This window comes from Gracilinanus agilis, chromosome 5 (assembly GCF_016433145.1).
Source record: "Gracilinanus agilis isolate LMUSP501 chromosome 5, AgileGrace, whole genome shotgun sequence".
NCBI classification, from domain to species: Eukaryota; Metazoa; Chordata; class Mammalia; order Didelphimorphia; family Didelphidae; genus Gracilinanus; species Gracilinanus agilis.
The window spans coordinates 180,036,369-180,056,625 of record NC_058134.1 but is presented as its reverse complement, the minus strand read 5'-3'; the positions used below and the strand labels follow the sequence as shown (position 1 = coordinate 180,056,625).

The 20,257-nt window shown below is 37.3% G+C and overlaps 1 protein-coding gene across 1 annotated transcript in view; it reads left to right on the top strand.

The window, feature by feature from the left end:
- Positions 1 to 528: 528 nt before the first annotated feature.
- The window catches only part of LOC123250009 (maltase-glucoamylase, intestinal-like), a gene marked incomplete at its 5' end in the record, with an annotated part of 20,443 nt that continues 714 nt past the window's right edge, over positions 529 to 20,257 (top strand). Inside the window, 17 exons of the mRNA XM_044679061.1 lie at positions 529 to 729; positions 1,560 to 1,714; positions 3,780 to 3,948; positions 4,530 to 4,626; positions 6,495 to 6,607; positions 7,242 to 7,367; positions 8,579 to 8,707; positions 8,944 to 9,054; positions 9,335 to 9,397; positions 11,049 to 11,183; positions 13,918 to 14,005; positions 16,045 to 16,183; positions 17,287 to 17,420; positions 17,680 to 17,714; positions 17,809 to 17,925; positions 18,926 to 19,074; positions 20,160 to 20,244. Of these exons, the coding sequence (XP_044534996.1) occupies positions 529 to 729; positions 1,560 to 1,714; positions 3,780 to 3,948; positions 4,530 to 4,626; positions 6,495 to 6,607; positions 7,242 to 7,367; positions 8,579 to 8,707; positions 8,944 to 9,054; positions 9,335 to 9,397; positions 11,049 to 11,183; positions 13,918 to 14,005; positions 16,045 to 16,183; positions 17,287 to 17,420; positions 17,680 to 17,714; positions 17,809 to 17,925; positions 18,926 to 19,074; positions 20,160 to 20,244 (2,046 nt within the window). The remainder of the gene's footprint in view (positions 730 to 1,559; positions 1,715 to 3,779; positions 3,949 to 4,529; positions 4,627 to 6,494; positions 6,608 to 7,241; positions 7,368 to 8,578; positions 8,708 to 8,943; positions 9,055 to 9,334; positions 9,398 to 11,048; positions 11,184 to 13,917; positions 14,006 to 16,044; positions 16,184 to 17,286; positions 17,421 to 17,679; positions 17,715 to 17,808; positions 17,926 to 18,925; positions 19,075 to 20,159; positions 20,245 to 20,257) is intronic.

Below are 20,257 nucleotides of genomic sequence, written 5' to 3'. Positions count from 1 at the left end.
GTCCAGATTTGAATTTAGGTCTTCTCAACTCCAGGTCTGTCTCACTGAACTGTTCACTGAACCACCAAGGTACTCCCTAACCGTCATTTTCTCAAGCCATCATTGCTACACTAGCTATATTCTCTTACCTTCTAACCCCCTGGTTGAATCTTACTAATCAACCATGATCATCTGTTCTTAAATACCTTACCCTGTCAATGACTTCTCCTTCTCAGTCTCCATTGCTGTTTCTTCATCTGTGTTATGTCTATGGACTGAAGGTGTCTCCTAAGGCTAAGTCCTAAGTGTTGTTCTCTTTTTTCTCTATTATCTTACTTGGTGATCTCATGAGCTAGGGTTCAATTGTCCATTACTTTTAAATACTTTACTATCTGGCTTCTTCCAATCTTTCCAGTTTTTTAACTTTACTCCCTTTAACAATTTTATAGCCCACCCATTAGTGAATGTATTTTACGTGACTATATGTGTTTGTAAAAGGGATTTTGTTTTTCTTGCGATTCTCTAAAATGTTTTATTTTTATTTTTATTTTTCAGCCAACCAATTCTACTGGAGTCCCCTACTGCTACATCACTAAGTATTATTATACTGCCAGTAACATTCAGAACACAGGAGCCGGCCTAACAGCAGACATCTCCCGAAATGCGGAAGCCAATTACTATCCTTCCACACCCATTAACCAGCTCAGATTGGATGTGACATTTCATAAAAATGACATGCTACAGTTTAAGGTATACTCAGCTGAAGAACTTGTGTTAACAGAGAAGTTCACAAGGATAAAAAAATTAACCAATGACCTTGATTTAGCATCTAATATATGGGAAGAGTTTGAGTAGGGGCTGTGAAATATAGAAGGAGTCAATACGTTGCTGCTGTCACTGAGATCACAGCCAATTTGTAAAAAGAGAACTAACTGAAAAGAGTTTAATGCTAAATGCAGTGAATTTGTTATGGGAGATCAAGGGCTAAAGGAGACCTAGAGAAAGGGTCACAAGTTGTCAGTGTAGAAGTAGTGTTTGAGCTAGTTCTGAAGGACGAGGAATGGGAATTGATGAGAAGGATATGCTAAAACCTAGAACATAATGATGATTTTATATCCACTTCCATGATTTCATCTTTCCAAAAAACCATCGATGGCTACTTAGAAGTTTCCTTCCCAAAGCATAAGCAAAGGGAAACTTTCTTTTTTAAAGACAAAACATCTTTCTAAAGGAATAGGTTCTCTGAATACATCTCCAACATCTTAGGAAAGATCTATAACAGATCATGAATCCTTCTTGTGAATGGATGAAATCATCAAATGGCATATATGTCAATATTATGTTTATTTGGTTGCTTTATCAGACCTACCATTAAAATGAAGTAATCAAGTATACTTGAAGAGAAGAAAGTGGTTAAAAGTACTCCTCTTGCCATATATGATTTATTTTAAGACTAAAAGCAGATAAAGCCTCAGAAAACATGGAATCAACTCATTGCTCAACTAGGAAAATCTGATTATAAGATCATGAATATCTGAGCCTCAGGTTATTTATGGAGACAATGGCTTTCTCTTTCATAGATCTATGATGCCAACAACAAGAGATATGAAGTGCCAGTGCCCTTAAATATTCCAGGCTCCCCCACCAGTCAACCTGAAAATCGCCTCTATGAGGTGGCTATCAAAGAAAACCCATTTGGAATTGAGATCCGCAGAAAAAGCACAGGCACTGTGATGTAAGTAGTTGTCTACTCCATATCTGTGATGATAACGGGGCAAACCATTTGACTTGACCTTTGTTTTTCGGAATGATGAATGGGCCAAAGGGTTTGGTCACCAAAAACTAGTGATCTGGATTTAAGTGTACAATCCTTGAACAAATGCAAATACAGAGTATTTCTTTGAAATTATCCAAGTCCTTTCTTAATCCTTGGCTTCAGTTTCTTAACCTCTACAATAAGGCAATAGGTTAGAGAATCTGTAAGGTTCCTTTTAGATCTTATTGTCATGATATTTTGTTCTCCACACCTCCAGCTAAGAATTTCATGAAGATAAAATATTATTGTAGGAGGAAACTTGCATTTTCTTTTCTACTTTATTTAAAAAATCTCTTTAAATTTCTCTAAATATGTTAACACTCTTTATATTCTTCACACACAAGGAATAGAGAACCTTCAGGGAGAGACAAGATTTCTATTAAGACACTCACTTTAAGTTTTCTATAAAGTTAGACACTTTTCTGTTTTTGTCAATTTCTTCTTCGATAAAATGTTTTTAAAACTAGTTCTGGTATACATCTAGATTGAGAGAAAGTAAACATTTCAATCAGCAGATACTATTATTATAGGAGAAAGAAGCAGCAATGCAATGATCCAGGACAAATTTTTTTTTAAACCCTTACCTTCTGTCTCAGTCAATACTGTGTATTGGCTCTAAGGCAGAAGAGTGGTAAGGGTAGGCAATGGGGTTCAAGTGACTTGCCCAGGGTCACACAGCTGTAACTGTCTATAACTGCCTATAATTACTACCTAAAACTGCCTATATCTTCTTCTTTTTTTTTTTTTTAAACCCTTGTACTTCGGTGTATTTTCTCATAGGTGGAAGATTGGTAAGGGTGGGCAATGGGGGTCAAGTGACTTGCCCAGGGTCACACAGCTGGGAAGTGTCTGAGGCCGGATTTGAACCTAGGACCTCCCGTCTCTAGGCCTGGCTCTCAATCCACTGAGCTACCCAGCTGCCTCCCCCCCCCTTTTTTTTTTTTTTTTTTTTTTTTTTAAAACCCTTACCTTCCGTCTTGGAGTCAATACTGTGTATTGGCTCCGAGGCAGAAGAGTGGTAAGGGTAGGCAATGGGGGTCAAGTGACTTGTCCAGGGTCACACAGCTAGGAAGTGTGTGAGGTCAGATTTGAACCTAGGACTTCAAGTCTCTAGGCCTGGCTCTCAATTCACTGAGCTACTCAGCTACCCCAATCCAGGACAATTCTGAGGGACTTATGAGAAAGAACGCTATCCACATCCACAGAAAGAACTGTGGGAGCAGAAAATCAGAAGAAAAACAACTGCTTGATCATATAGGGTGATAGGGATATGATTGGGGCTGTAGACTCTAAATGAACACCCTAATTCAAATATTATATAGAAATAGGTCTTGATGAATGATACATGTAAAACCCAGTGGAATTGCATATTGGCTACAAGAGGAGTAGAAAGGAGGGGAGAGAAAGAACATGAATCATGTCACCATAGAAAACTATTCTAAATTAATTAAATTATAAAATCATAAGACAAAAAAATAAAATGAACTGTAGAAAGAAAAAATAATTATCATATACTAAAAAAAATTGATAGGAGAAGGAAGGAAAAAGGAAACAGAGTTGAAAAGGAACTTTGAGAAGCTGGAGTCAAACCCTCATATTTAAAGAGGAGAAAACTAGGCCCATTGAAATTAGACTTGCTCAGTATCACATTGCTAGTAATTATCTGTAATTATATTGTTCTCTAATAGTTTGGTATATAAAGATCTTATTTCTTCATTTAGCTTGTGAGTCCTGGAATGATTTTGTCTATTTTTTTGTCTTTCTATATTTTTCTACTATATCAAGCTCACTTTTCTTCATATCTCAATCACATTTGCTGTCCATTCAAAGCCCTATCAGCCAAAGAAACAGACCCTGCAGATACTTCATTCTGAAGTATAATGATTAAAACTAGGAAATTAGGGCTATTCTGCAGACCCTCCTAATAGGCATGTACATCTCAGGAGTTCTTAAACTTAACTCATGATCTGCTCTTGTGTTTCAGTTGGGATTCCCAGGTCCCTGGCTTTACCTTTAATGACATGTTCCTACGTATCTCCACCCGCCTCCCATCGCACTACATCTATGGCTTTGGAGAAACAGAGCACACGACCTTCCGGAGGGATCTCAACTGGCACACGTGGGGAATGTTTTCTCGAGACCAGCCTCCAGGTGTAAGTGTACAACATCTTGAGTATTATATGGCTTGTATCCATTTCTTTAGCCTTATTCCAGGCTGAATTTCTTTCTTTTTTTCTTTCTTTTTTTTTTTTTTAAGTTTTAATTTTGAATAGTTTCCCATAGTTATATCTTTCATGTTTTTCCCTTCTCCCCTAAATCTCCCAAACCTCCCTTAGCCAACACACAATTCCACTGGATTTTACATGTATCATTGATCAAGACCAAATTCCATATTATTGATAGTTGGACTAGAGTTATCATTTAGTGTCTACATCCCCAATAATATCCCCATCAGTCCATGTGTTCAAGCAATTGTTTTTCTTCTGTGTTTCTCCTCCTACAATTCTTCCTCTGAATGTGGCTAGTTTTCTTTCCCTCAACAGGCTGAATTTCTATACGCTCATGTTCTAATGTTGAGGTTTGTTATGAATCTGAGTAACACAATTACAAATACTTATTGAATTGAAATGTTTTTTTATTTTCCATTTGCCCTGAGACCTTGAACCTCCCCAAACCCAGATTATAGATCCAGTGACAACATTTGTTTCAATTTGTATTTCACCTGCTGATCTAGTACAAGAAGAATTCCTATGGTGTACACCCATATTACATGGGTTTGGAAGAGGACGGCAATGCCCATGGAGTGCTCCTGCTCAACAGCAATGCCATGGGTAAGATGGGGGAATTCTCTTCTGGGTGTTCTTTCCTGAATCCACCAAACCAAAGAGTTCTGGGAAATTTCTAAATTGGAGAGTGCCAGCAGGATTCCAATGAAGTAAAATTCAGTACACATTTATTAAGCTATTGCTATGGACAGATCACAAGACAAATATTCAAGAAAGATGAACAAGGAAAACATAATATGTGGAGATCTATTTATCATCGCTGATAATCTGATAAGGACTGCTTAGTTGATAAGAAGTAATGGGACATGGGAGAGGATCTTGACTGTTAACTCATAGCTGCTTCTCCGAAGTGCCATTGAGTCACAAGGTTATTTTATATGAAAATTCAAACCCTCTTTCACCCAAAAGCACAAGGAATATTTCCCATAGCTGGGCAGAGCTGCATTTTTAACATAGACAATACAAAAGGCTTAGAAGCTTCAAGGTGAAGATAAGACCTAGGCTGGATCTTTAGCTGTGTGGTTATCAATAAGCTAAGTCTGAGAATACTTTTCTTGGGGCAAAATGCCCCTGCTAATCTAAGTTTTTTGCCTGGGTTGCCAAAGGGCTGCATTTCTGACCAAAGGGAAAGAATGTTAACCTCTTAACTGTTGTTTTGCTAGGAACTTAAAGCTTTTCAATAAGGCCACAATACTTTTCAAGAAGAAATCACAAGGATCACAAAAGGGGTCAAGAAGGGAGTCTCAGATTTTAATCTATTTTCTTATTGGCTTCCCACAATAATCTGTATTCTTGAGCTGCCTTCAATCTAATGGGGGGAGATGATATGTAAAGAAATAACATGCAAAAAAGTTCTTAATATAAATATATGTTCATATATATACACTTATGCAAAAATTTCCTAATTAGGGCAGATAAGATAAGGTATTAGGATTTAGAAGGGGGAGAAATCACTTGAAATTTCAGGCAATGAGGGACTAAGAGGAGTAAGAAAACAAAGTAATGAGGCTTAGTGTCTTAATGGGAAGAGAAGGACTACACAATTACAGCATGTTGGAGGCATGAGAGAAAAGAGCATTTTACATAACGTAAATAGTTTGAACAAAAGCAGAGAGGTGGCTAAGATCTGCATAGAATATCATAGAATTATCTATTTAGACCTGAAAAGGTTATTTGATATGTTTTATTCAATTCTCTACTTTTATATAAGAGAAAATCAATACCCACTGAGTTTATGAAATGATTTATCTTTAATCACAGGAGTAGGAAGTAGAACAGTCAGTATTTGAACACTGGTCCTTTGACTCAGAATTCAGTCTTCTTTATAGTTTAATGATAATAGAGAATTAGTAACTAGATGGATGGCTCCAGGTTTTAGGACTAGGTAATTGGGATAATAATGATGTTAGTAATGGTAATTAGATGAATAAGAAAAAAAAATAAAGGATATAAAAAGGAAAGGAAAAGGTGATGGAATTTCTTTAGAAGTATTGAACTTGAAGAGTCAGAAGGTTTTCTAGGTATAAAATTTTCAAAAGATAGAGGAATTGTTGGTCAAGAAGCCAAGAAAGAGGAAGGGCAACATTTGTGGATTTTGAAGCCGTCTACATTTAGCTCATGGAACTTAAGGGAGAAGTTTATATGTGTGGAAAATTTTCTAACTCATCAGATATTCAGATAAGCAAATTACCATTTTGTCTAAGGATTCTATAATGGTTATTAGAGCTATCCGCAGGTGGAATAGAGGTGGTCATTTCTTATCACTTGAAGCCTTTGGAAGGCAATTAGAGGACCACCTTGTTGTGATGTCCACATGAGATTTCTCCTTCTTAATCTGAATTGGAGTGGATGATCCATAGACTATGCTTCAAGTTCAATGATTCTGTCACTGAATAATTGCTCTCTATTTCCAGATGTAACTTTCCAACCAACCCCTGCACTCACATATAGGACTACTGGAGGTATTCTGGACTTTTACATGGTTTTGGGACCTACCCCAGAGCTCGTTACTCAGCAGTACACAGAGGTAGGAAGTCATCCAATTCTTAAGCTGACGAACAAATCTTTTCCAAGAAACTCTAGTATACCTAGCACTTTGCATGGCACAGCCATTCTTCTACTCTATATACATCTTGTATATACCTAGTTTTTTTCATGCTTGTTTCCTTAACTAGATTGTCAGTGCTTTGAGAATTGGGACTATTTGTCTTCTGCACATAGCACAGTACCTGACACATAATAATAACTGAACAAATGCTTATTGATTGAATCAATAAACTATTTTTTCTGCAGATGAAATCATAATATTAGGAGGAAATAGAGTGATTTCAGAAAGCACTCTTTGTTACTATAGTATTATAGTGTTCTTATATGAACAAACTCTATTTTACATGTCCCCTAAGAATCCCAGCACTCTTAAAAGTACACAAATAATAATGATAACTTACATTTATATAGTACTTTAAGATTGATAAAATACTTTACACATATTTCCTTTCAATGGTGAAATTTCTCAATGGTGCTAACTCCCCATAGTTCTGTGTGGTTTGGTCTTTTAGTTAATTTGAATTATGAAGCCACTATATAATTATAGAAAATTGTTTAATGACTCTCTCTGTTATACCGAATATATATAATCTATTTTCTATCCTTGTTTTTAGTTGATTGGCCGGCCAGTGATGACTCCTTACTGGGCCTTAGGATTCCAGCTGTGTCGTTATGGATACGAGAATGATAATGAAATTGCTGAACTCTACGATGCCATGGTGGCTGCTCAGATACCCTATGTATGGACCTTGCCATTTCTTACTATGCTCATATCTCTCTTTATATCCCCTAATCCCAGCCTTTGTCATTGTCCTGGAATCATCATGGTCTTGATTCTTCTCTAGCTTAGTTAAGGAGCAGGAAGACTCTCAAACATATGGTCAGATTAGATGTTTGACATGTCATGCAAAAGTCCTTAAACAGTGATAATTCTGAGTTTAGATGTTTTTAACTTAATTGGTGAAATCATTATACTAATGAGAAAACAGTAAACAACCACTGCAGCAAAAGAAATTTTAGATTTTGACTAATCTCTATTCATATATCAATGATATGGAAGTGATATCCAACAGGAATGGATATGGTTCACACCCTATATTCTAACTAGTTACAAATTTCAAAGCAAATGAATGGAGCATCCTCTCCTATATTTGCCAAAACATTCTTTTTGTCTTCTGAGCCATCTCTCTGCCCTAAGCAGAAACACAGAAACTATAGGATTATAGAATTAGAGTTGAAAAGGAACTTTGGAAAGTTGGAATCTAATGCTCCTTCATTTAAAGAAAAGAAATGTAGATGTAATGAGGTTCACTGATTTGCTCAGAATCATATTACAAGTAGTTATATGCGCTACTATTTCAATTCAGATTTTCTTTGCTCCAAAATATTGTACTTTCCGTCTACCATGCTGTTACTTAGAGGGATTAGAACATATATGAATCAAGCTATTTTTTTATTTTCATTTTGAATGTGTCATAATTTTATTCTGTAAGATTGCCTATATTTGGTTGAGGTTGATCATTTTCAGATTTTTTTTTTCCTCTTAAATCCTTAATTTTTGTCCTAGCAACAACTCTGACACAGAAGGGCAAAGGATAGGCAAATGGGGTTAAGTTACTTGCTCAGAATCACACAGCTAGGAAGTGTCTGAGGCCACCTTTGACCTCAGGACCTCCTGTCTCTAGGCTTGTTGCTGTGTTCACTGAGTCACAGTGGACTGTCCTATTTTCAAATTGATAATATTATCTCAACTACTCCAATCATATTGCTAGTAATAGTAGAGAGAAGTAGTGTAGGAGTGATTCAGGTGGATTCCAGTCCGTTGTTTTAAATTGATCCTGGAAGAGAATCCCCACAGTGGACTTAACACCACACTGGGCCATAGAAAATTTCTTAGGATCTTTTGTCATCAAAGTGATATTTATCCACTTTCCTTTCCTCTTTCCTCCAGGATGTGCAGTACTCAGACATCGATTACATGGAGAGGCAGCTAGATTTCACCCTAAGCCCCAAGTTTGCTGGTTTTCCTAATCTAATCAATCGAATGAAGCAGGCTGGGATGCGAGTCATCCTCATTCTGGTGTGTAACTGTGTTGTGAGGAGGGCTGGGTATTATTGGAGGGAAAGGGAGTTTTTATTATGCCATAGATACGGAAACTCAGCAGAAGAAAATTTGATTTCTTGGTGTTGAAAAGGAGTGCAAGGTTAAACGTGTAGATTTTGATGTTGCCTCCTGCCTTGTTGAACGTTGTGATTTTCTTTTCTTTGTGTACTTTTGTCTCTGACACTCTAGTAACTCTCACATTTTGATTGCAGGACCCGGCTATTTCTGGCAACGAGACCAAGCCATATCCTGCCTTCACTCGGGGCGTCGAGCAAGATGTGTTCATTAAATGGCCAGATGACAACAGCATAGTTTGGGGAAAGGTAGAGTTTGGGATTAGAGATGATAATTCTGTTTGGTGAGTGAATGGTAAGGGATATCAGGGAGTTTATGCATCATTGGTTCATTTTTTTCTGAATGCTTCTGTGTATATGTGAGTCATGGCAATTAGAGCCTGGGATGTTTCCTTTAAGCAAGTTGATTCCATGGATGGCTTAGACACTCCTTGTGATTCTCCTCATGAAATCTACAAATTGGAATTTATCATATATGCAAAATTTATCCTTTCTAAGGAAATAAACCGTTTCCCCCTTTTCTCCACAGGTTTGGCCAGATTTGCCAAATGTCACTATCGATGGATCTCTTGATTGGGACACCCAAGTGGAGGTAAAAGATTCATCAATAGTATGGAATGTGAAAGTTTTGGTTGTAGAGAAGTGGTCTGTACTTGCCAGATTCTTAAAGGATTGCTTTCAAGGAGAAGCATAAGACTTCTCTTTCTTATTGATTCAGCATTTAACACAGGGCCTAGCATTTTATAAGTGCTTAATTAATGTTCTTTGTCTTTTTATTAAGCTATCTGATAAATACTCTTCCTATTGAGATCAGATATTCTTTTGTTTCTTCTTAACTTCATTCTTCATCTCTGAATCTTTCTGTTTGCCTCTTTTTCTGTGTTTCTCTCCCTCTGTACACTCTTCTCTCTCTTAACCCATTTCTCTACCCCTCAGAAACACACACACACACACACACACACACACACACACACACACACAGAGAGAGAGAGAGAGAGAGAGAGAGAGAGAGAGAGAGAGAGAGAGAGAGAGAAAGTGTCATGCTTCCCTACTTTGTTTTCTAAGAAACCTTGAAGATACTTCCACTGAATGATGGCTTTAATGCTTTGCGGGCAGCATTGTCTTCAGTTATGCTACTGTCCTGCCTATTTATTAGTAAGGCATTGGTGGTAGTCTTCAATTATAGTATTGATGCTTTCTTTCAAAAGTGAAGAAATAGCCTTGTATAGTGAATGTCTGGTCAGCTTTAGATTCTGAAGGACCTCTACTGGTCTTCAGAACTATGGGCCAGTGTATGGCTATGTGACCATAGGCCAGTCACTTTACATAGAGGTGCCCCCTTGGCACTTCTCTCAAATCCCAAATGTCAATGGAGAGAATTTCCACACTGTGAATACCCTATAATGATAAAATCTCTGACGTGGGCAAATAAGAAATGCCAGTGAAAGTATTTTAAGTATATTGATTATGTAAACAATTATGAATGCAAAGAGTTATTCAAAAGCCTAGTTCATGGGTTAATTGTTACTTTGAGCATCTTTCATTACTTTTTTCATTTCCCCAAGTCCTGTGTTTTCAACATCTCTAGCTATTGGTTAGTCATCGACCAACCCTATCCTGAATTCTTGTTATTCTTCAACAGGTGCTTAGAGGCATCCTTCCCAAAAGGAAAATACCATTTAAAAAATGTTTCTTAATATTTTCCCATTAGGCCACCCCTACTGGTTACCAATATCCCTTCAAAAAGTCATTAGTTTGTACAGCATGCCAAAAACAATAGACCCTAGAGCAAAAAACTCCCAACTATGACCATAGCCAAAATATATTTATATATAATAATAGCAAGATATAATGATATAAAATATATAGCATATTATGTAATATATTGTACATAATATAATAAGTATAATAATATGAATTATTTTTAATGGAGGTATTATTTGTATATGTGTGTGTGTGTGTGTGTGTGTGTGTGTGTGTGTGTGTGTGTATAATGGAGGTACGATGTAATCACAATTAGGTAGTCAATCCATAGACTTGGATTTAGTCTTGGCACTTTTTCATCATGTTACTTTGAATAAGCATTCAGTTAATTTGTGATACTGTGATTTCTATTAAACTAAGAATTCTTTTGAAAATATTTTGAACACTTTCAAAAGTTATTTTCATATAGTAGCAGAATTTCCAGTAAGTTCAAGACTGTTGCTTTCGAGTGGTCTGATTGACCTAGTTTATCTTTACAGTTATACAGAGCTCACGTTGCCTTCCCAGACTTTTTCCGTAATTCAACAGTCAAGTGGTGGAAGCAGGAATTGAGGGAACTGCACAACAATTCCCAGGAGCCAGAGAAGAGCTTGAAGTTTGATGGAATGTGGATTGTAAGTGTGGGTATATGAACATGATTGTGTGCATGTGTGAGTAAAATGTGCATGCCTAAAACATGGACATAACCACTGAAAAATTATGTATATTTGTTTACTTTTGCAAATATGTATTATTGGTCTTAATTGAAGTCAATCTAATAATAAGTAACCAAGACATTTGGGTACCAATTTACTTTGAAGCTGCCATTTTTTAATTAGGCATTTAACAGTCTATCCTACATCCACCATTACTTCCTCCTGTAATTCAATAAAAAAGTTTCTTGGTAGTTTGATAGGTATGACCCTGAATAAGTAAATTAAATTGGGTAGGATTGTAATTTTATTTGTTAGCTTGTCCTACCCAAGAGCAATTATTATTTTTCCAATTATTTAGATGATTTTAATCATGTGGAAAGTGTTTTGTAGTTATGTTCATATAATTCCCGTGCTTGTCTTGGCAAATAGATTCCTAAATATTTTATTTTGTCTAGGGTGATTTAAAATGGAGTTTCTCTCTCTAATTTTTACTGCTGAGTTTTGTTGGAAATATATAGAAATACTGATGATTTATGTGGGTTTTATTTTGCAACTTTGCTAGTTGTTGATTATTTCCACTAGCCTTTTAGTTGATTCTCTTAGAATTCTTTAAGTAGATCATCATATCATCTGCAAAGAGTGATAGCTTGGTCTCCTCATTGCCTACTTTAATCCCTTCAATTTCTTTTTCTTCTCTAATTGCTACTGCTAGTGTTTCTAGTACAATGTTAAATAATAGAGGTGATAATGGGCATCCTTGTTTCACTCCTGATCTTACTGGGAAGACCTCTTTAACTTATCCTCATTGCAGATGGTACTTGCTGATGGTTTTAAATATGTACTATGTCTTATTTTGAGTAATTTTGGCCTTCTATTCCTATGCTTTCTAGTGTTTTCAATAGGAATGGGTGTTACATTTTGTCAGAGACTTTTCAGCATTTGTTGAGATAATCATGTGATTTCTGTTGGTTTGGTTGTTGATATGGTTAATTATGTGGATGGTTTTCCTAATATTAAACCTTTCTTGCATTCCTTGTATAAATTCTGCCTTATAACAGTGAATAATCCTCGCAATCACTTGCTGGAGTCTTTTTGCTAGTATTCTATTTAAGATTTTTGCATCTTTGTTCATTAGGGATATTAGTCTGTAGTTTTCTTTCTCTGATTTTCGTCTACCTGTCTTTGGGATCAATAACATATTTGTATCAAAAAAAGAGATTTTGTAAAACTCCTTCTTTGCTCATTTTGTCAAATAGTTTTTATAATACTGGGATTAGTTGTTCCTTAAATGTTTGATAGAATTCACTTATGAATCCATCTGGCCCTGGGGATTTTTTCATGGGGAGTACCTTGATGGTTTGTTCAATTTCTTTTTCTGAGATGGGATTAAATATTTTATTTCTTTTGTTAATTTAGGCAATTTATATTTTTGTAGATATTCATTCATTTCACCTATATTATCATATTTTTTGCTATATAATTAGGCAAAATAGTTCTTAATAATTACCTTAATTTCCTCTTCATTAGAGGGGAGTTCACCCTTTTTATCTTTGATACTGTTAATTTTATTTACTTCTTTCTTTTTTTGATTTATTATTATGTTGTGATTATATTCTTTTTTAAAAATTTTAGTAGACTAACCAGTACAAACTGGCATTTTCTTTTTTTTCTTTTTTTTTTCTTTTTTTAACCCTTAACTTCTGTGTATTGGCTTCTAGGTGGAAGAGTGGTAAGGGTGGGCAGTGGGGGTCAAGTGACTTGCCCAGGGTCACACAGCTGGGAAGTGTCTGAGGCCGGATTTGAACCTAGGACCTCCAGTCTCTAGGCCTGGCTCTCAATCCACTGAGCTACCCAGCTGCCCCCACGGCATATGTTTTAAAGTTTAATTTGTATCATCAGGGGCAGCCAGCTAGGTGGCTCAGTGGATAGAGAATCAGACCTAGAGACAGGAAGTCCTGTGTTCAAATCTGACCTCAGACAATTCCTAGCTATGTGACCCCGGGCAAGTCACTTAACACCCACCCTCCCCCCTTTACCACTTTTGTCCTTAGAAACCAATATGTAGTATTGATTCTAAGGCAGAAGGATTTGAATGTAGGACCTCCCGTCTCTAGGCCTGACTCTCAATCCACTGAGCTACCCAGCTGCCCCCAAGCTGCCATTTTCTAATTAGGCATTAAACATTCTATCCTATATCCACCATTACTTCCTCCTGTATGGAAAATACGTAACGTACTACACACCAGGGAACTCATCTTTCTTTTACTGGAGCCAATTCAATATTTATCTGAGTGTGTTTGATTCTAGCTTGGCCTGAGAAAAAGCAGGGCCTGAGGAGATGGCTAGGAGGTTCAATGGATTGAAAGCCACACTTAGGAATCTGGCCTCATACTTCCTAGATGGGTGATCTGGGCAAATCACTTCACGCCCATTTCCTAGCCCTTAACACTTTTCTACATTGGTACTAATCCACAGTATTGATTCTAATGAAGAAGATGAGGGATAAAAAAAAATAAATCAGGGTCTAATCCTTTGAAGGGATCCCCATCTGTATTTAGCTTTCTTCCTCCTTCTCATGAATCACACCTCCATATGTGATAAGCACAATACATTATAACCATTTGTTCACTGTTCTCTCACAAAAAGTCATTACCACCTATTCCTGTACATAGGCAATAAACATATACATAATTACTTGCTTTATTTTTCTTAGGACATGAATGAACCATCAAGCTTTGTGAATGGGGCAGTTCCTCCAGGCTGCAGGGTTGACACATTAAATCATCCTCCTTACATGCCCCGTAAGTACATTTTCTAATGGCAAATTTTACTTAGACTAAGGTTGGCTTTCTGAAAAAGACCTGGAAGGAGGGTTTGCCTCCATTCCTTAATGCTGGCATAACATTGTCATAAAAATATCTCCAGGGACAAACCAATCAACATTCTTAGCTGTCTTAGTTCCATGTCAGAGGTAAATACAGAGTGTAGTTCAAGTGTGCCAACACACCCTTACACAAGTATTTCCTTTGGCCCCTCCCCTTCAAAGAAGATGTAAAGGGAAATATTTTTTTCATCAGAGGAGAATGAGGAGGGAACCAGGCATAGGGGACCATTTTGTAGAAATACACAGAAGTAGGAAAGCAAAAGAGAAGATTGGAGACTCAGTAGGAGTTGAGTCTGCCTGAGTGTGTGACTGACCTATATAGTCAGTCAGGCTGGAGAGGAGACTGGAGTTCAGTCATATAAATCATTGAGAAGCTTGGCTTTGATCCTATAGATAAAAGGATCCACTCAAGGTTTTAGGTCCTGGTAGTCATCTATATGGTTATCTGCTTAAAGATTATTTTGGATAATGTGTGAAGGCTGAGTTGGAATTGTTTGATGGCAGTGAAACAAGATGACTTCCCATCGAAATCCTTAGAGTAAGTATACCTCTGTCATGCCTTAACCCTCCTAATACTTTGGTTATTAAGTGTGTGATAAAATGACATTTCATGTTTTAAAAAAAGAAAAAAGAGGTATCAAATGGCCCTTGGGCCTTGATGTATGACCCAAAGAAATCCTGATATATTGTTTAGTGGCCCCTTGTTTCTATTTGAGTTTGATAGCACTGATATAAAATAATTAGCCAGCTTTCTAGAGAGGTTCCTAAGTTTCCATTTATCTAAAATTAAACTAATAATTTTCCTCTTTAGGGTATTGTTTATGAGATTCCTATTTGCGATAATAGTGGAACCGTTTGTACAACCATAGACATTGTTGTTTAAACCCTTACCTTCCATCTTAGAATAAATACTGTGTATTAGTACTAAGGTAGAAGAGAGGTAAGGGCTAGGCAATGGGAATCAAGTGACTTGCCCAGGGTCACATAGCTAATGAAAATCTGCAGTCATATTTGCACCTTGTCCTCCTATCTTTAGACTCAGCTCTCCACCCACTCAGCTACCTACCTGCCACTCAATCATATACTCTTTAAGCCTTTAATTCCTTTCTCCCAGTAGGCTAACACAGCCATTCATTAGGCAAGTCCTATCAGTTTTAACCTGAAACAATTGTTATAAAATATCAAGGCTGGAAGGAATCTTAAATCTGTGTAGTGGTTTATTATGAAGCAGATTTAGAGGTAGAAGATCTGGTTTAAATTATGCCCCTTCAAGTGATTAACTATGGGCAAGCTTTTTAAAATTATCTAAGTCTCAGTTTCTTTAACTATAACCATTAATCACATTTTTACAGTATTTCTCTTCCTATTTTTGTGAAATTTAAAGGCAACATTTTAATACGGCACAGTGGAAAAAGTACTGGTCCTGGAGGACTGGAGTAGCCCATTAGCAGTAAAAATGTTAAAATCTTGCCTCCCATGGCTTTGTGCGTTAGATCCCTTTGTTACTAAATCCTATGGTCCATGTTCTATGTAAAGTTAGGAAATTCCTGTTGTGTAGTGTGAAGAATAATACATTTTGAGTTACAAGACTTTGGGTAATATCATGGTTTGGCCACTTACTTTCTAAATTTGGAGATATCCCTTTATATCTCCAGGTCTCCATTTCTTCGTATTTTGCCCAAGTAGTTTGTTCTGACCCTGTTTCTTAGATTTCTCTCAGTTTTAAAGCCAGTGATCCATGGGCAGTGAGTGCTCAAAATTGTTTTCAGTTTTCCATTTCCTAGTGTAGATTGAATTCCATGGTGTGGTGTTCAAAACTTTCCATGTTCTAGCTTTCTTTTTTATCCCAAATGCATACTCTCTTCTCATATTCCCTAAGCTGCAGCCATTTCCTTCACCATTACCAGCTGTGAACTATTTGATATTGTTGGGATGCTCTCCCATCTGTTTCCTCAGATCTGGAGTCAAGAGACAGAGGGCTGAGCAGTAAGACTCTGTGCATGGAAAGTCAGCAGATCCTGCCTGATGGAAGTCCAGTGAGGCACTACGATGTGCACAATCTCTATGGCTGGTCCCAGACAAAGCCAACATATGAGTGAGTCCCTCCCTCCCTCCCTCTTAAGGCCCATATAGCAGGTAGTAGGGGAAAAGAGCTGGAATTTCCAAGAAGAAAGGATGCCTGGTGCTTGAAAAGCAACAAGTTGCTTGAGAAGCAACAAAAAACCCAATAGAGGTTCTGCTCTTTCCTTCCTTCTCCAACAGGCTTTTTCATGGTTAAACACATTCCTAATGTATCTTCTGATCATCTGTGTATATGAAATAGTGAATAAGTTGAAAGTTAATGAAATTTGAATTCCATACTTTTATTTTTCTAGAATCATACAATGTTAAATTTAGACATAACACATAGATCCTATCCCAGCCTGAATAAGGAATATCTACTTGAATAATTCAGAGCTATGTGTAGTTTGTAAAGCAAGAGTCTAAAATGTTCTCAGTTACTGAAATTCCTGTCATATCTGAGACCAATTTTTCTTTCCCAGAAAGCTTTGCCTAATCATTTAAGCAATAATTTTTTATGTGGCTTAAAGAGGGAGTGTGGCTAGTAACTAGAGATGTAGCTCAAAACCAGGAACATCTAGGTTTGAATCTTCTCTGATATATACTGGCTGAGTGACATTAAGCAAACTACTTAATTATTCAATCTTGGGGATCTCTTTAAGTGTATAAGTTGCAGACAAGATCCCAACCTGCATTAGGAGAAATTAATTCTTCATCAGAAAATTCCCTATGTGAAGGAAAATGCAGGTCCAATTATTATCTTTCTTTTTTTTTTTAATGTCAGGGCAATCTATATTGGTAAGAATTATTCTAAATGATATTAGGAAGGTGAAATGATTCAAAACATAAAAGTTTGCTCCTCTTCTCCAACACACACACACACACACACACACACACACACAGAAACTTATTGAAATCTTTTCATATTATGTGGTATTTGTGGCAAAGCACATCCTAGTTGTAGTTCCCTCTTGCACCAAATATTCATTGCATTCATGTGCCTTCTTCCCCATGTTGTTCTCCCAGTCATTGGTTGAGAATAATTCTCAGTCCATGGCCTTAATGCTAGGAATTTCCTGAGAGGGAAAGATCTCTGCCTGGATAGGCTGTCATTTCTTGTTTTTATTCCCTGTTCAGAGGCGTGCAAGAGGTTACAGGCCGGCGAGGAATTGTGATCAGTCGTTCAACCTTTCCTTCTTCAGGACGCTGGGCAGGACATTGGTTGGGAGACAACACAGCAGCCTGGGATCAGCTGTATAAATCCATCATTGGTATGTGCTTTTCCTGAAGGATTCCCATGGGGGCAGGAGGAGATGAATGCAGCTTTTGTGGTCAGTCTGTACTTTTTCTGGATTCTTGAAGCGAATCAGAGAGGGGTCAGGTCCCTGACTAGTGAATTGTAGCATTCCATACCTATGTTTGGACTTCTTCATTCTGAGTAACTCAAGTCAATGAACAGGGGAATCAGATCAGAGCCTGGTCCAATCTAACCACTTGCCTCACCCAACATAACTGTGGTTCTCATTGCAGGTATGATGGAGTTCAGTCTTTTTGGAATATCCTATGTAAGTCTCACTAAAGTTCACTTCTTCTTCATTTTTAGATCATTTCATAAGCCCACAATTCTCATTCTCTCTTCTAATCTTTTTTTCTTCTCAGACAGGAGCTGATATCTGTGGGTTCTTTCAAGAAGCTGAATATGAGATGTGTGCTCGCTGGATGCAACTGGGAGCCTTTTACCCTTTCTCTAGGAACCATAATACCATTGGGCCTCGGGTGAGAAACCAGCTCATGCCTCAGATCTGCCCTTGTGCCAGACCTCTAGCTTTCATTCCAACCCTAAGAGTTAATGGAGCCCTTCTTTCATGGAACAACCTTGTTAGTCACCAATCCCATGTGTCACAATAAGCTTTATAACCTAGATTCTGTAGCTAGTGGATTTTCTTAGGGTATTGCCCTTATGCCAGAAAAAATCTTTTCTGTTCTTCCCTTTGGGAAACTTTCCTATTTTGTCTCCCAGAATCAGAAATTTTCCTTCTGGCTCTGCTTGGAGTTTCTAATGCCAGGGTCCCATTACTCTTTCACAATATGTTCTTTGATTTAACCCATTTTAATGCAGAACAAGTAAAAGGTGGATCTGGGTTGTTCATATTATGTTTTTGCATCCAGGGTCTGAGTATTCTTAGGGGCACCAGAGGTTAGCAAATCAGAGAAAGAAGAATCAGAGAGTCTTTCCTAGCCAAGATCAAGAGGAATTATGAAGGCAAACATGGCAGGCTCTATAGATTTTCTCTAATTATCTGACCTCTTTCTCTCTGGAGTAAGGTGAAGAATTTGTTGTGATACAACAACAGCAGTATTGTTCATGGGACTGAACTAGGCATTCTGAGTGTTAGGATCTAGTCCTTGCATTGGTTTTGAATTGTTACGTAGGTGTAAATTACTTTTTCCCTTAAATCATTTTTGAAGCTTTAATTTCCTTATTCATAAAATGAATGATAGCTTTATCTATCCCTATCTCACAGTTATTGGAAGATTATGAGGAGATGATAAAGCTGTAGAGGGACTAGGAAGTAGTAAAATAGGGAAAGAAGAATCAGAAAGTCTTGCCTAGCCAGGATCAAGGGGAATGATATCTTGGGAAATTATCAAGAAAAGCCTGGAAGACTTTTCAGATTCTCTCTGTAGTTGAGGGCAGCTCTCTAGTCATCTGGCTTGTTTCCCACTGTAGTAAGGTGAAGGGTTTGGTATGACTCTTCCCTCTCTCTATTTCTAGAGGCAAGACCCTGTGTCTTGGAATTCCACCTTTGAGGATCTTTCAAGAGATGTCCTAAACACAAGATACACTCTGTTGCCTTATCTCTACACCCTGATGCATAAGGCCAATGTAGAAGGCAGCACTGTTGTCCGGCCCCTTCTTCATGAGTAAGTGTCCACTCTGTGTTTTGGGCTCTTATGTTGGATTCCATATTGAACTGCCAAAAGCTCCTTTCTGGGTTGCCTCACCCTAATAGAATGGAATGTCCTTCAGAACAAAGTTTCTCTTGCTTTTCTATTTCCCCCCTGACTTACATATAGTGAATCCCTTTTCACTCATTTATTCATTCTAAAATGAAGTATATGCCAATGAATAATAGAGGTGGCCTTAGAGTCAGAAGATCTGTTTGTTGTTTATCTGAACTGTGACAATAACTTGTAATGTGAGCAACCCATTTGTCCTCTCTGTTGCTTAGTTTTCTTATCTGTAAAATGAGGGCAATAATATTTGCACTTCTAATTCATTATGATTGCTGAGAAGAAAGCATTCTGTATACCATAAAGCATGATATAGAAGTATGTTTTTGGTAAAATTTTTAGTCTTTTAGAAAATGAAAGGGGTAGGTAGCTCCATGACTTTTGAGAGCCAGACCTAGAGATGAGAGGTTCTGAGGTCAAATTTGTGCTTTATGTGACCCTGGGCAATTCACTTTACCTGCATTGCCTAGACCTTCCCACTCTTCTGCCTTGTAACCAATACACAGTATTGATTCTAAGATAGAAAGAAAGGGTTTAAAGAAAGAAAAAGAACTTGAAAATTATGTAGAGGCACTCATTAACCCAAAAGTCTTTTCTTTTTGGTTTAATAATGTGATAAATCATATTTTTAAAGCAACAATTTGAATGTCTCTTTTATGAATGGAACTAAATACATTTACATTTTATCACTATATACACAATAGAAAGAGACAGCCCAGGGGCTGAGAAATCAGGGAAAAGCATCTTGATCAATGAAACATGATTAATATCCTTACCCAGTACTTGATTGAAGCAGACCTGGGGGAAGAGGGAAGGACACAGGGGAAACAGAACTTGGATATTTCTTGGGAGGAAGCTATGCTTCCCAGAGATTGTCAGAATCATGAAGTTGGACTGATTTCTAAGATCACTTTCAGTTCCAACTTCCCTGATCTATTGACCTGAGGGAAAATTGTCCATATCCTTGGTTTGTGACCACATGTTTTTCTTCTCAGATTTGTTGAAGACAAAGAAACTTGGGACATATTCTGTCAATTCTTGTGGGGCCCAGCCTTCTTAATCAGCCCTGTCCTGGAACCTGTGAGTATGGATA